Raw genomic sequence first — 16,235 nt, 5'->3', positions numbered from 1 at the left:
ATGTTATTTTTGTGCCGCAGCTCCTGAAACTGCTGCGCTATTTGGCCGCGCCGTTTTAGACCGCGCCGGGTTAAGGTTAGGGTTAGGGTCAAGGTTAGGGTTAGGGTTAGGCGCCACGGCTCTGCAACCACGGCCTTTTTTTAAGGGAGTGTCTGCAGAGCCGTGGCGCGCCGCCGAAACTGACATGTTATTTTTGTGCCGGCCGCGCGCCGCGGCTCCTGAAACTGCGCCACTATTTGACCGCATTTTAGCGCCGTTTTAGACTGCGCCGGGTTAAGGTTAGGGTTAAGGTTAAGGTTAAGGTTTAGGTTTAGGTTTAGGTTTAGGTTTAGGTTTAGGTTTAGGGTCAGGGTCAGGGTCAGGGTCAGGGTCAGGGTCAGGGTTAGGGTTAGGGTTAGGGTTAGGGTTAGCCATGAGGCTATAAGGGAAATGCCGCGGTCCCTGAAACTGCGCGGCTATTTGACTGCGCCGCGGCTGTCCAGCCACGGCCTTTTTTTAAACATGGTGCTGCACAGCTTGGAAATAAAGTTATTAGGTTACGTTTTGTAACACAATCGTGGTTAAGGTCAGGAAAATGGTTCTAACTTAAAGGACACATATTGTGCAAAATTTATTATTTTGAACTTTGAAACATGTTATAACATAATTATATATAAATAAATAAAGTGTTCCCTTGAGTTGTATATATTAATCCTGTTTACGAGCCTGCTCCTTGTCTTAGCCTCTCAAAATACTGTTTAAATGTCCTGATTTGTGATTTCTAAAGTCTCTAGTGTTGTTTTTAAGTTCATAAATCATCGCAGACTTGTTCTGATTTTTTCTGCCTCAAATAATGCTCATTTCAACTGCGTACTTACACTAGCATGTGGGGGCAAGATAGATTTAGATTTATTTCCCCATGGCATTTCCTTCTGCTGCCAGTAGATGGAGAGCTAACACCAAATCTTGTCAGCCTGCCATGTGGTTTTCTGTACATGCATTATTAAATTTTGAAACATGATATTCCAAATCAGTCACTCAAAATCAATTTTGAAGGCCAATAACAATAAATGAATGCATAATACGTGCCTTTTTTCTCTTATAAAATCTTCAAATGTCTGCCTATTCACCCTTGTGAAATTGTTTACATTTTAAAACTGTCTGTCATAAATTGTCTCCGTGACGTTCTGACAAAACAGCTTTTCATTTTGATCATCACGTCTCCAAAACACAAAGTGTCATGTGAATCTGAAATGTTTTGGGTAAGTGACGCTCGTTTTAGCTAAATACGCTGCGGAGATTTGAAAAGCTATCAAGCATGTTGTGACAATTCCATTTTAACTTTTGACAACGTAAATGAGTAAATCTATAACCGACACCCTGAAATAGTGTTTCAAGTTTAAGAGAATCACATTGAGGCAAAATAGATTCCAAATCAAATGTTTCTTTTAAAGACTAAATGAAGTGGTTTCCTGCTCGTACAGAACTTGATGAGCTGTCAAAACCATTGCATTTTATTCTTTCTGGAGTTGAAACATGCCAGAATCCACAGTTCGCATCATTGGCACATTTTAGTTGCGTGTTTGTTCGAGGCTGCAATAATAGTGACATCACCGAACGCAGCAGATGTACGTGAGCGATGTTATTGCCCTGCGTTTGTGTTTGGTTTCGTCAGCTTTTCTGCGAGCTATAATTGAGGTTAACTGTAAATCCTGACTTCAAAATTGTTCACAGATGGATCCGGTGAAGGCCAGGTGAGCGAGGGCAGGTTTCTATTGTTTTCTAAAGCCGCGTGCATCAATCAGAGTAAACGCCCAGGTAAACAGCGATACATCGTGCACTGACAGGCTGGAAAGTGCTTTGTTACTGAGACTTGGAAAGACCTCCTGGGTGTTGAACCTTTTCAATGCTTGTCCTGTTTTTCGACATTGTTCATAAGGGACACGTTACAATTTACCGGTAATATAATACAGGTAATAAAACCGACTTTATAGCAAACACTGTCAGTCCTACTGTGCAATTACTGTCGTGATTTATGTGCAATTACTATGCAATTCATGTGCAATTACTGTCGCGACACATATTCATGTGCAATTACTGTCGTGATCACATGTAATTGTATTTATTTATTTTTATCTTTATTATTTTTCCCCTCCATCCCTTGTTGGGAAATGGGAGGTTTTGTCTATAGGAGTTTTTGTTTATAAGAGATCTTCTACTGAGAGTGTTTTTTAAACTTCCTATAAGTGATCTGTTCTTTTCTTCTGTATCTACCTCTGTATCTTCCTGCGTTGCATCAATGAAATTTCCCCATGTGGGACAATAAAGGATTATCTTAGCTTATCTTATCTTAATACAACAGCATTCTGGCCATTCTTATGCTAGTCCAGTACTTGTCAGTGATGAGGGAGCTGCTCCTAGTTAACACTAGGATTTCCATGGCCCATGACGGGGCTGTAAGGGTAAAAGATTAGTTAGAGCTGCAGATTGAGAATGACCCTTGGATGAAAGTCAAAACGTCTTGTTTTTCTACAATGGCCTCCTGGATATTAGCACCACTGCAAAAGATCAGGACTGTTCTGATATTCAAGTAGTTTATGCAGATTTAGTTTACATCTATTACGTATGTTAACTTAACACCGTCAGCTACATGACGCACAGTGTCTGGTATGTTAACGTAACATATTAACAGTTATTCAGATAACTATAGCATAAAGAACATGCTAACAAGTGTAACAAAGCATCAGTAATACCCCTAATCACTAAATCGTCTTCCTCTGTGTCACTTCTAAACAACTCTGCAAACTCAAGAGGTAGAGGAAGTGCAGATCCTTCTTCTGTGTCACTTAGAGCCTAGAGCGCCCACTAGCGGTTGTCAGTGTGAAAATAACAATTAATATCTCATATAAGTCGCTCTGGAGTATAAGTCGCACCCTGGCCAAAACTATGAAAAAAGTGCAACTTATTGTCCGGAAAATACGGTAGATCTCGCGTCTGGCATGTCTTTTGTATTTAACTGCTCAGTGTGCTTGAATTACTCCACGGGACTAATAAAGTTACCGTATTTCCCCATGTGTGGACGATAAAGGAATATCTTATCGTATTTTTTGTTTAAGTTGCACCTTCTATCATAGTTTTGGCAGGGGTGCGACTTATACTTATATTTATACTTATATACTTATACTTTGGAGCGACTTATATGTGATATTATTTGTTATTTTCATACTTGCAACCGCATTTCATACTCCAGTGCAACTTATATATGTTTTTTGCTTCACTTTTATGCATTTTTTTGGCTGGTGCGACTTATACTCCGATGTGACTTATAGTCCGGAAAATACGATATATTTTTCTAGCGGGCAAACTGTCCACTGTCAACGTCAAACCCATAACGTCTACCTTCATGTTGGATTATCTGTGATGTCAATCCAAAAAGTTTGTTTGCTCGTTGCAGGTGCTACAAGAAGAGACCTCGATCCCGGGCAGTGACTTGAACTTGGTTTATCTGAGCTCCAGAGCAGCGGGATACAAGCCGGTCCTCAAAGTCACCATGACGCAGACGTCCATACCCTTCAACCTCATGAAGGTCAGACACACTTATACACTCTCTCTTTCACTCTCTATTTCTGTGTTCTTTTGACTTTGTCCGAATGTAGCAGGATGCAGAAAGTAGAAGAATAGTGTATAAAAGTTCGATGATGAATGGTAGTAACTCCAGAGGTGTGCAATATATCAGAATTTAGATATAGTGAGGGTATCTAATAATGCTACAAAAAGAGCTGATTAAAAATAAAGTTATTATAAGAATAAGATCATAAGTATAGGTGATATTTCTGCATTTTTGTGATTCATTTCTCATTTTTCTGACAATTAAACCTCCACTAACACGTTTAAAGACACAATTTAACACATTTCGGTTGGATTTACATCATATTGTCAGAATATCGTTAAATACAATTTATACGATTTATGCATTGTTATGTCATTTTTGTCTCTATTCATCTCTATTTTTTTATATCTCTTATACTATTCCCTAATGAAATCCCAATATTGTATTAATCTGTAAAGGCAAAATGTATATTCTTCATGTAGTGTTTGAGGTTGTTACAAATGTTACATCAATTGTAACAACCTAATTATTCAAGTTCAACACCAATGAATTTAGGAAACTTATGAAAAGTTAATTTACATACCCAAATGTAGAAGTCGACAATATAGCAACATTTAGATAATATTGTCAATACTGTTTTGAAGATAGGCCAAATTTGAATATCAAGTTTATAATTAAAAAAAAATGACTAAAAGAGCTTAAAAAAAAAAAGGATGTAAACTTTCAAATAAGGTTGATTTTTCTGCACTTTTTTGTGATTCATTTGACTGGCATTTTGCATTTACCTAATAATGAAACCTTGACTAAGCTAAGTTTAAAGCCATGTTTTGACACATTTCTTTTGTGCTTAGGTTCACCTGATGGTCGCAGTGGTCGGGAGGTTGTTCCAGAAGTGGTTTCCCGCTCAGCCGAACCTGTCCTACACCTTCATCTGGGACAAGACGGACGCGTACGGACAGAGAGTGTACGGACTGTCCGAGGCCGTGGGTGAGTCCGTGTTTAGAGTTTTATTCAGGTTTAGCACAGTTTAAATCATTACATCTTCGTCTTTATCATTGAGTTTGAAACTAATGGACACAAACACATAATCATACCTTTGACGTCATAATTCTGAAGAAAAAAATAAATAAAACATGGGTTAAAAGCACCAATAACTAAATGGATAAAACGCACAAAAAATGACATGTTAGTCATGCAATCTTTCGTAACCTTTTTCCATTTAACTATTTTATGTCGATCCAAAGCAAATAATGACATAAACTATTTAAATGGTGAAAATGTCATATTTTGTTTTAATTTAATCATGTTGGTTATTTTTACAGCCTTGATTTCGGATTGATTTATTGATGGATTGTGCAGACAATTTAACATTTTCTCACTCAAAACGTTCATTTTTCTCACTATTAACATGCAGTTTGAAGCCTGAATTTCAAGCATTGGTATTTATTTAGTCGATACCAAAGCTTGAAATTCAGGCATCAAATTTATTTAGTTGATTTTAGGAAAGATAACTGTCCCAGAATACAAAATTAGTATTCTGAAGATGTATTTTCTGTACTACAGGTGATCGTGGCAAGCATTTTAAGAATATTACACTTGTCTATACAACCTAATGCTTCTTCAACACAACATAAATACCCTGCATCATGGGGGAAGTCTATTTCATCATTTGTTACACGACTCATCCACTTCCATAATAACACGCCATAAACATGCGCGAGGAGGCGGGATTCCCGATCATCTTCCGCAGACAGACTAATCGCTGCAGCCGTAGCTCAAATGCGTTCTGGCCAAATGCTTTGACAGGAAAATGGCGGCGACATAATGTGCCCGCTAACCTCCTCGACACCTTTATGAGGGACAAGTGAGAGAACATGCTTCCCCTTGAGTTATTACCAATGCTGTGACGGAGCAGCATAAAAAAAGATTTACCATTCTGTTTTGTAACGCGGCTGAAATTGGCGCTCATACATTATTATAAAAGCGGCGTCGCCCGAGGAATATTTGAAACGCGTGTCTCGAATGGAGGCCGGTGTATTTCTCATCATTTTGATAAATTTGGCTGCAAGAAAAATACCCTAATATTAACCGTCCGACAGGGTACGTAATAAGATGAAGGACTGGAGAGTGTCTTTGGCAATCATTTTGTCTCGGATTTATGAAGTGGCGTGAGTTCGCTCTCGTTTGCCTGCGGGGAAAACGGCGACGGTGTAGGCAGAAAAAATATATATTTCTCAAACATAACAAACGTAGATTAAAAGACGGGAGAAGTTTCCAAACAAGGCAAGCGAAGATATTCTGCCGTCGTGATGAAAAGGACGGTTGGAATGATTGTCGCTGTGCGGTTGGATGAGAAAAGTGATAGTTAAAGTGCCATAACAAGTGGAATTGGAAAGTGAACGCTGAAAATTTGTTTTTGTCAGATACATGGCGATTAATCGTGTTTTGATCATCGTGGTTGTTATCTGGACTATATAGACTCTAAAACACATACAAAAAGACCTTTTATGAACAAAATGTCAAATTAAAATAAACTGTTTCAGATTTTCATCATTATTCCTTATCTAGAAGCCTTCCGTCACCTTTATTTGCTTGATAATGTATTTTAAAAGTCTCATTGTTTAATTTAATCGCTTGACTACTACAATAAGTCAGATAACTAGAATAATCAGATAACCCAATAATTAGTTAAATGTATTGCTCATTAAACCTATTGCGATGGTAATATTTGTCTCTAACATATAATATATAACATAGAATGACAACAAAATTAATACAATGGCCGGTAAAATGTTGATGTTTTGGATTTGGAAATTACTGTTGTAGTAGTATAATTTTAATTCCACATACCAGCTCTTATTATTTTTCCTAAACTTAAAATTTAAACATATATGCCTTTTTGTTTGTAATTTACTAATTAGGTCTAATGATTACTCAACTAATCATAACTACCTGTAAAAAATAACTAGTCGTGAATCGTAATCGCTGTCTGGACTTTAGAGACAAAAAATACATACGAAATGACCGTTTTATGACAAAGACAGTGTCAGTATTAAATCAAAATGTCAAAAAAACAATACACTATTCCTGATTTTCAGTAATAATACACTTTATTTGTAAATCGAGAAACATTCAGTCACCATATTTCAACCTTGCAGGCGAAATGCACTGCTGTCCTTGCTCCAATAAAGGACTTTAAACTAATCAGAGTGAAGAGTTCTTTTTTTGGTCTTTTGAATTGATTTTCCACCTTTATTTGGTTGATAATGTATTTAAAACTATTACTATAACCCTAATACTAATCTTAACTTTTTTGGACACGTTTTTTGGACAATTGTGACTTGAGAAGACAAAAGTTAACAAGGATAACTCGAATTGTCCATCAAATTTGATACCATAAATCTAATACTTTTATTCTGCCATTAAAATTGTCTAGCCTTTTTCTTTTCGACATCTTGAGGTCCACGTGAAAGATTTAAGAATTACCCGCTTACACTCGAGGCGTCTGCAGCGGATCAGATTTTCTCTCTCATCTTAAAACGCCACACATTTTAAGACAATTTTCAACCGGGCCCGTCGTTTAACCACGATTGTTGGTCTTCAAAACATTCAGCTGGTAATGGAATAGTCCTTTTTCTTTTTCTTGGCTCGGACCCAAGTCGTTTGAACGCTCTCGCTTGGCTGTTTTTGGCCGTGGATTAGGGCTATAACTCGGAGCGTGTAATCAAAGCCACGCAGCCCCCGTAAGATAGTGTTCACTTGGAGGAGAGTGGTCAGCGCAGAAAGAGCCGGCCAAAAGTGTGATTAATCCCAGATATGAGGACAAGCAGGAGGTGCCAGGGAGAAAGCGTGGTAAAAATGTCTACAGACAAAAACATGCAATCACGCTGAGTTATGTCGTGCGTTGAATGCGGTGTGATTGGGACATCATCACCCGATGCGCTGGTATTTCACACTTAAAATCTAAATATGCAAGGGTGTGTTTTGAAGCCAAGTATCCCGCGTGAAGGTCGTTTACTGAGCTAAACTCCCATACCCGAAAGTGTCACTGAAGGGTTTAAATAGTCTCACTTCATCGACCAATTCATTACACAAACTAGGGCTCTATGTTGTTCAAATACAGCTTGTATCTCTAACTAACATCTACCGTGATCATTGGAAATGTGAACAGAGCCTTAGCTACAAACAAAGACAAGTCTCTAAAAGATTGTTTCTATTGATACTTGGCGCTGCTGTTGCTTCATTTCTCCTCTGCACATGCTCAGTTAGGGCAGAACCCGCAAACATCTAAACACAGGTTTATTCAGCGTGCAGAGCTCTAAAATAAGCTGCTGTCCGCTCTGGTTCTAAAAGCTCATGTTAGAGAGCGAAGCATGAACAGGCCTCTGAACACGGCCACAGACTGAGAAGAAGACCCAAGCTTCCCACAGTAATGCTCAGCGACCTGTAGGGGACACTAAAATACATTGTGACACCCAGCAGCCAGAGTGAGGGGAAAACAGGTTTGTATGGATATATTTCAGAACAATATTTTATTGGTCAATCACTGCTCGCCTTGATTGCCCTGACCGCACGCCACTGTTTTATAGTTTTTGATACACGTTTTCTCATAGGAAAGCTGGACAGACACTTTTATTTTTGTAACGTTTGTATAAATGTTTTCTATCCTCTACAGACCATAATTGTGTATGAAAGAATACATTCTTACTAATGAAAGTGTGCACACTGCCTTGGCATCAGTGTGAGGAAATAAAGATATAGCAACCACCAAAAACATTTTCGGTTCTCTGCTTTGACACCAAAAGATGGCTTAGTCCTGCACAATCGGAGCAAAATACAAAGTGGGTAGCCAAAGGTTTTTGCCACGCTATTTTGAGAAAATATATCTCAAAAAGGAAAAGGTAGTGTTAATATTTCAAATAAGAGTAAACTAATTAGGGCAAACAAGGCATTAAAAGTCGTATTTATTGTTTAAGACAGTGGTCCCCAAACTACGGCCACATCCGGCCCGTTGGGCCTTTCAATTCGGCCCGCTAAGCTTGTCCAAGTTATATTAAAAATTATTATTATTATTTATTTATTTTTGCCGTAGGCTTTATTAGACAGTTGATGGAATGAGAAAGAAAGGAAGGGGAATGATGAGCGAGAAAGGAGGACATGCAGCAAATGTCGGAGTCGGGATTCAAACTCACGATACTGTGGCTGGCCGTTAATTTTACCTTTCGCCTGTAATGCCCACATTTCCCCAAGAGATGGCCACGCTAAGCTGCGCGCCATAGTGCACTGCTCGCACACAGTGCACTGCTCTCTTAGTGCACTGCTCGCACATAGTGCACTGCGAGCCACTGTTCCCTCTAAGCTGCGCGCCATAGTGCACTGCTCGCACACAGTGCACTGCTCTCTTAGTGCACTGCTCGCACTTAGTGCACTGCTCGCACTTAGTGCACTGCTCGCACATAGTGTACTGCTCGCACTTAGTGCACTGCTCGCACTTAGTGCACTGCTCGCACATTCTAAAACACCAAAAAGTCAAATTGTCATAGGGTTTGTTATCTAATACCCCATGTCATGCTGAAAGGAATAACAATTAACCTTTATTTGTATTTTGTTTCTTTTAATCCTATGTTTTTCTCTTCGCAGTCTTCCACATTAGACCCCTTGTCACTACATATATAGTACATTAGTCTGAGTTATAAAACATAAATTACCAAAGCAAAGGCGTCAAAGTATTTCACAAGCCAGAATAAATAATCTTAAATCAAACGAACCTGGGCAATTAGACGCGAGCGGTGACAGCGTAAAATAATCAATGTCTGTGCGAGACCGGGGTTCAAGTCTTGCATGAAAACATTATGGAAGTACGAGTAATGTCATGCAGCAGAGATTTAGCAGTAAAATAACTCAGGTGAAGTGCATCTGCAGTCAATCCACGTCATTTTGTGAAAGTAAAAACCCCAATAAATCATTTTCCATTGACCTCCCTTCACTTTATGACCCAATTTGGTCATAGTTGAATTTTTTATTGCGGAATTTCATGGCCACCATCTCCAAACTCCAAATCTTAATACAAACAAAGCTCAAACGCAAACACTTTGTATTTGCTAATATGCTAGAGTAATTGTTTCGATCGATTGCCGGCTCGCCTACACCATGCCGCTTCCTGAGAGTGATAAATGTCCACATGTAAAGCAGGTTTTGAATGGAGGAATCGAGTGTTTCTCTGATACTTCGTAGTCGTCTTTGACCGAGGTCCTTCGTCCAATTAAAGGATCAAATTGATGCAAAAAACATGAAGCTGCGTACGATGAATAAAACATACTGTGTTTCCCATCTAATGTTGAAATGTTGTTAGTGTAGGGATTGGGGCTAATTCAGTAACAAATTTGACTTCACTGCTCGGATTTCTTAATAGTCTCCAGAGACATGAGCGTTGGTGGCTAAGCTAAGGTTCATGGACGATGTTTGAGGGGAAGAGGAAGTGCACCGGTATTTATGGTGAAATAATGGTGAAGGATGACCATTATTTAAGCCTTTGCTACGTCTTATCATTTGAGACACATTTTACGCCAAAAATATTGTTGCTTCATCAACTGAAACATACCTGGAGTTGTGTTTAGCTTCGGTCACGCTTGTTTCATTAATCCGGTTTTCTCTGAGCGATCACTAATCACTCACGTTTGAACTTACCTCAGATTATTGTGTCACCAATAAAAATCCAGACGTTTCCTGAGTCCATAAACCATCACTGGATTTGTTCTGTGGTCGCAAAGAATAAACTGCTCTATAATGAAAAAGAGTGCACAATAAACTCTGTTTTTCCAGAATAGGGTTTATTTTCTTCAGATGAATTAACTTAGGTGCCCATTTAGAGTTGCATTATGTAACTTCTGTCGGGGGAATTTGCCTCCTGCTTGTTTCCATGGTTATTGCTTGCCTGGAATGTTCCACAGTATAACATTAAACTCATTTAACTTGCATTTATTGAATTACAAATGGTTTTATTGCTAGAAAACATGCGTTATTTCCGTGAGAAGGCTCGCCTCTCCACAGACTCGGCCCGTAACTTGCCCTGGTAGCTTCACCCTCTTGTCTCCGCGATTTATACGTTTAATATACTAGTGAACTTCGCAGACAAACAGGTGTCAGAAAAGTCACACAGTGCACCGTTAACCATGCTCTCACTCCACGTCTGTTGTTGTTAAGTACATTTGCGATGCGTCTTCATCATTGTTTGAATCGGCCGTATGCTAAGCTGGCGTCGCTCCCTCGAAGCCCCATAAACCTCAGCGTTATTGCTCCTCACAGCAGTCGAGCAGTAAATGCCAGCATCACAGTTATTTCCAATGGCTCTTAAGTTTCTCTGTGTCCCTCTTTTCACTGCACACATTCTCCATCTGTACTCTGTTTTTAATCTCATTTACTTTAATTCTCTTATTATAACACATACACTAGGTTCAATTCAGTGGAGCTTGTATGGTTTTTTATGATAATAGCACTTTAAAACTTAATTTAGAGTAGTTTTTTGTTTCATTCTAGCATGTTTTTAAAGTGTATACACGCTTACTGGAACTGTTTTTGAATATAGTATTAAACTAAAAGATTTTAAACTGAAATATTGATTGAAAACAGCTTAATAATTAAAACGGGTCCATTAACTTCATGTTGAGAGCTCAGTTCACCGTTACTAAGCAAGCAGCAGATTACTTATTATTTTTATTGAAAAATGGTTTTGTGACCTTTTTTGATTCATGATTAATGACACCACGACCGATGAAATCCTAAATTTGATTAATTCATTCAAAGGTTTGACCGGTTATTAGATAATTGAAATGTATGTGTAACAGTTACGTTTGATGTGAGTAATTTGTTTTCTTATTACAATAAAGAAGTATGCAATGAAAATTCAACATAATTAAGACAACATTTTCTTAAACGTAGCCAAGATGAGTCAATCAAAATACAACTAAGACAACGGTGAGGGAAGACCATTATCGCATGTTTAAAAGCGCTTTAATTTACTTCATATGTTCTCTTTAAAATGCCTTCACTCTGAAAGCATCATATTAACATTAGTCACGCTGCAAATTATTCACATCAAAATGGTTTTGGTACTGTTGAGGGCAGAAGGCATCAGACATCTAATTTAAGATTTCAAATGCAAAGTGAAAGACCCATTCAACGACAACTACTTTCAATATTCATGTTAACAGAGTTTTACTACAGGTATTTTGATAATCCAAACTGTGAGTATTTATTTTTGCATTAGTGTAAAAAAAAAAAAGATTGATTAAAAAATCTGCAGTATTGACACCACATTGTAGAGCTGCAACGATTAATCGACCGATTGTGACGGAACGACAATAAAAAAATCATTGTATTTTGGATCATTTTGAAATCTGGATTATACGGATTCTAAAATGATCTTTCTATTGGCATTATTAAATCAAACTGTATTGAATCAATATCACACACATTTTCTCTAATCTAGAAGACTTCAGTCACCATATTTCAGTCTGTATATGGTTAAAATGTATTGAAAAAGTCAAAATGAATTGTAAAACAAATTCAGTTGTATAAAATAGATACTTGCTGGACTAGCTGACTACTGAATTAATCGTTAGCCCTATAACATATACACCAGAAAAGCTATATTGTGCTGCTACACGAGTCCGACAGTATAATATTAATAATACAAGTGTCCCAGATGTGCGCTGGGAAAATGGCGGCAGCTGCTTTTGGCACAGATTTGAAGATTTTGGGTGTGTTTTTATGTGGTTTGGCGTCGGTCCTGTTCTTGACTTTACGAGTTTTCTACCTCACAGAGACAAATGTTTTCATGTGAGAAAAGGCAGCATGTGGTGCTTAACTGTGCGCATTTAGCTTTGGTCAAGAGAACGTCACTTTCCCATGTGATGAATAAACATTTTCTTAAGTTCTTGTCTGACTTCAGGAATATCATGAAAGCGTGTCATTAAAACGGCTTTTGTTGATTTATGTCTCAATAAGATTATTTAAAGCTCTTTTTGTTGCCTGTAACCTTTAGCTTAGAGTACCTGTAACTTTAAGTCCCTATGACAGGTTGGACTACTCATTCAACTGAAATGGATTAGAAATTAGAAACTTTACTATAACTTTAAAAAAATGCTATTCTGAGATAAAAATAGTATAATTTTTCACTAAATTGTAAATATATTGATCTTAGCTATCAATATATTTAAAATTTAGTGAAAAATTATACTATTTATATCTCAGAATAGCATTTTTTTAAAGTTATAGCAAAGTTTCTAATTGTACTTCCTGTTTGTAAAGGAAATACTTGTACTAGGAAATTTGCTTGCAACCACTGGGCCGAAACGTTTGTCAATAAAAAAAAAAAAATATGAGAGCACCTTTATTTAGTTCAATTATTGTTTAGAGGGTCAAAAAAATGTGTTTCTTGCCTTCTAAATTTGTCATAAAATTTGCAAAATGAGTGTCCCTTGTGTGATGTCACTTCCAACATTCTCTACAAATAGCTTCTTGATTGTTGTAAAACTGTCATTTAGCAGCTATAAATACACCAAATAAAGTCAAAATTATAAAATCATTAAAAAAAACTGTCATTCGCACTAGGTGTTGCTTTGCCTAGAATAGCAGGTGGTATTTTTTAGTAGTAAAACCATAAATTAAGTTTAATGCCATACTGTGGAATATTTCAGATAAAACAACACCATTGCACCGCTAAGAACAAAAAAATCAACACTCTTCAACTGTTCTCGTCAAATAATATTGTAACTAAAAATGTTATAACAATAACACATTTTTTTCCAGTGTCTGTGGGCTTCGAGTACGAGTCGTGTTTGGACCTGATTCTGTGGGAGAAGAGGACGGCCATTTTGCAGGGCTACGAGCTGGACGCGTCGAACATGGGCGGCTGGACCCTGGACAAGCACCACATCCTGGACGTGCAGAACGGTAGGACCTGAGTACAACGTGATCCGGTACTTTTCACACACGCCAACCAATATTCTGCTGTTGGTGTTTACGTGTCAGTGCCAGTGCTATGGAGGCAGCACATAGGGCGTGGTCTGTCGTGGGCAAAAACTCTTGATTCAATGGCACAAAATACAATGTTGTCCCTTTCCAACGACTTTTCCTGACAAATCATGTGTATCTTACGCACAACCAACTGTCTCTTTATGGAAGTTGCTGACATGACATTACCGCAGAAAACTGAACGGATTGTTCTGTAGATGTTTGAAATACAGCAGGCCACGCTAGCGTCGTAATAGCATTTAGCCTGTAGCGCTTGTTAGCAAATTTAGCCCGTTAGACAAATGTATTCTACCCCATGTCCTATTTAGTGCAATAAAACTCCTAATGTCTACATTTTCTCGTGTAGTTGTTGAGTGGGTGACAGAGCAGCTCTTCTACATTGATATTAATGAGTTCCCTTGAATACAGACTATCTATGTCTATATCTGACATGGCCAGAATTAGCTAAGAAAAAATAGTCAGATGTAGAAAGGGACTTTAAAATGGCAGAACAGAAATGTATATATAGCGATCATAATGAGGTATAACATGCTGAAATCGGTTGAAGCGTTAAGGAGTTGAAACTGGCTAAATGGAAAATCATGGAAAATATAATAATAAAAAATATGTGAAATACAAGAACATATAGTGCCTGCGTGACATCACGCAGACACTCAATTATCATCAGATAATTAATAAAGAACATTTCTGATTTAGTTTGATTAGTTCACTTAAAACGAACACTCTTGCATTTTCTTTCAACACTGTACAACATTTATATTTTCTGTCTCTGCTTTGTTCAAAAGCATTTTTACTCCGTGACTCAAAACTCAACCCGATCTCCAAGCTTGTTCATATTCAAAAACATAATAGCGCCTGTCTTCAGTCCACATCCTCTGGGCGAAACAGCTACCGCGGCGACCCAGAACAACCGGCACCGTGCGGCAAAAACAAAGGAACAGAAACGCACTCCATTAAAGCGCGCCTCAAGTGTGCGACCTCGTCTTCGAGAGGTTGGATTTATGCAAAGATGCAGAAACAGGAAATAATCAACAATCAGCGCCGGCGGCGGCGGCTAAAATCCTTTTTCTGTTTTGAACTTTGGTACCGCTGAGATTGTCTTTCCTGTTTTATCCCTCATCGTTCTTTGTTCGTTATAAGTTTTAACAAGCAATTTTAGATTCAACGTGAAAGTAAATGGATACAGTAAGTGTGAAGACTTTGGGTTTGATTTTTGCCACTGAAAATGTTGAACACTTCACACACTTTGCTTATGAAAATGTTTGTGTTCATGTTGATTGGTTTGAGTGGAACAAAATGGCAGCCACACTTCCGTCGCTCTGCCCCAGGACGTGTTAGAACATATATTGTAGAACTGAGAGGTGAATGAACACGACACTACAGAAAAGTACAACAGTTATGATTTAAGTAGAAATCAGAAAAAGGTTTATTGCCATTGTCAGTGAATAAAAAGAAGATTCACAAACTAGGAACTTTCTTCGGTGATAAAGTGCAACATGAAACAAAAAAATAATGGCAAAAAATAATAATAATAATAATAATAATAATAAGGCATCAATTTAAAAAAATGGTTAACTAAATAAGATAAAAAATAAACTCATACAAAATACTTTGACTGAATATATACACAATTTAGTGGTTGTCATGGGTTAGGGTTAGGGTTGACATGATGTAACATAAAGCAACAATTAAACAACCATATAAGAAAAAAGATGCATTGCAAGTTTTCATCATGTAATGTTTTCATAGAGAATAAGGAATTTTATGTGTAAAAATTACAAAATTACACAGGTTCTGAAATCTGAAATATGGATAGAAGGGTTAAAAATGATTGCTTAATTTTGTTGACCAATTAGATACAAAAACATGTACAGAAGAGATTTTTGATATCTTATTTAGAAGTTAAATATATCCCACTGAAAATTGGCAAAACAAATGTAATTTTGCCTCATTTTTAATAAATGAATAAATAGTTAATAAATAAATCAGGCTTGGAATTATATATAAACAAACAAAACAAAACAAAACAAAATCTGTTTTACTCCAGTGCATTTGTGTCAAAATGAGACCGCTGTGTGCTGTCTGCATCGAATTATAGAGCATTTTATTCTCTGAAAAACGAGGAAGCGCGCTGTTAGCATGCTAGTTGTTGTTAGAAAAGTGAGGAATAATTTATGTTTGGACCTTTGCAAAGATGGTAAAAAGCAATTACAGCACATTTAATAAAAGTCCTTAATGTCCTTACAGTGTGATGGCATAGAACAGAAAAAACTTTAATACACAGATTTATATATATATATATATATATATATATATATATATATATATATATATATATATATATATATATATATATATATATATATATATATATCCATCTCCAAACTTAGTCCAAATTAAAGTAAAAGAACAGCAGGAAAAATCTGATAAATAACTATTCAAACAGACTTATAATACTGTCAAAACTGTGCAAGTGGAGTGTAAGGCTACATTACTTTCATTATAATAAATGGCTATGACTACAATTATAATTATGTAAAGTGCAGCATATGGACAGAATAAGTAACAGGAAAAAAGTGCCTTTAGTGTCTTTTGCAATTGTCATTTTCAA

The 16,235-nt window shown here is 37.2% G+C and overlaps 1 protein-coding gene across 9 annotated transcripts in view; it reads left to right on the top strand.

Moving 5' to 3' along the window:
* LOC140377613 (teneurin-3) overlaps positions 1-16,235 on the top strand; it is a 470,016-nt gene that overhangs the window by 366,069 nt on the left and 87,712 nt on the right. For all 9 annotated transcript variants that reach the window (XM_072463087.1, XM_072463086.1, XM_072463085.1 and 6 more), the window contains 3 exons: positions 3,434-3,565; positions 4,441-4,576; positions 13,400-13,543. In XM_072463087.1, the coding sequence (XP_072319188.1) occupies positions 3,434-3,565; positions 4,441-4,576; positions 13,400-13,543 (412 nt within the window). The remainder of the gene's footprint in view (positions 1-3,433; positions 3,566-4,440; positions 4,577-13,399; positions 13,544-16,235) is intronic.

This window comes from Eucyclogobius newberryi, unplaced genomic scaffold (assembly GCF_026437365.1).
Source record: "Eucyclogobius newberryi isolate DKJ021-1_F unplaced genomic scaffold, fEucNew1.0.hap1 SCAF_4, whole genome shotgun sequence".
NCBI lineage: Eukaryota > Metazoa > Chordata > Actinopteri > Gobiiformes > Gobiidae > Eucyclogobius > Eucyclogobius newberryi.
This window is presented reverse-complemented; position numbering and strand designations above follow the sequence as displayed.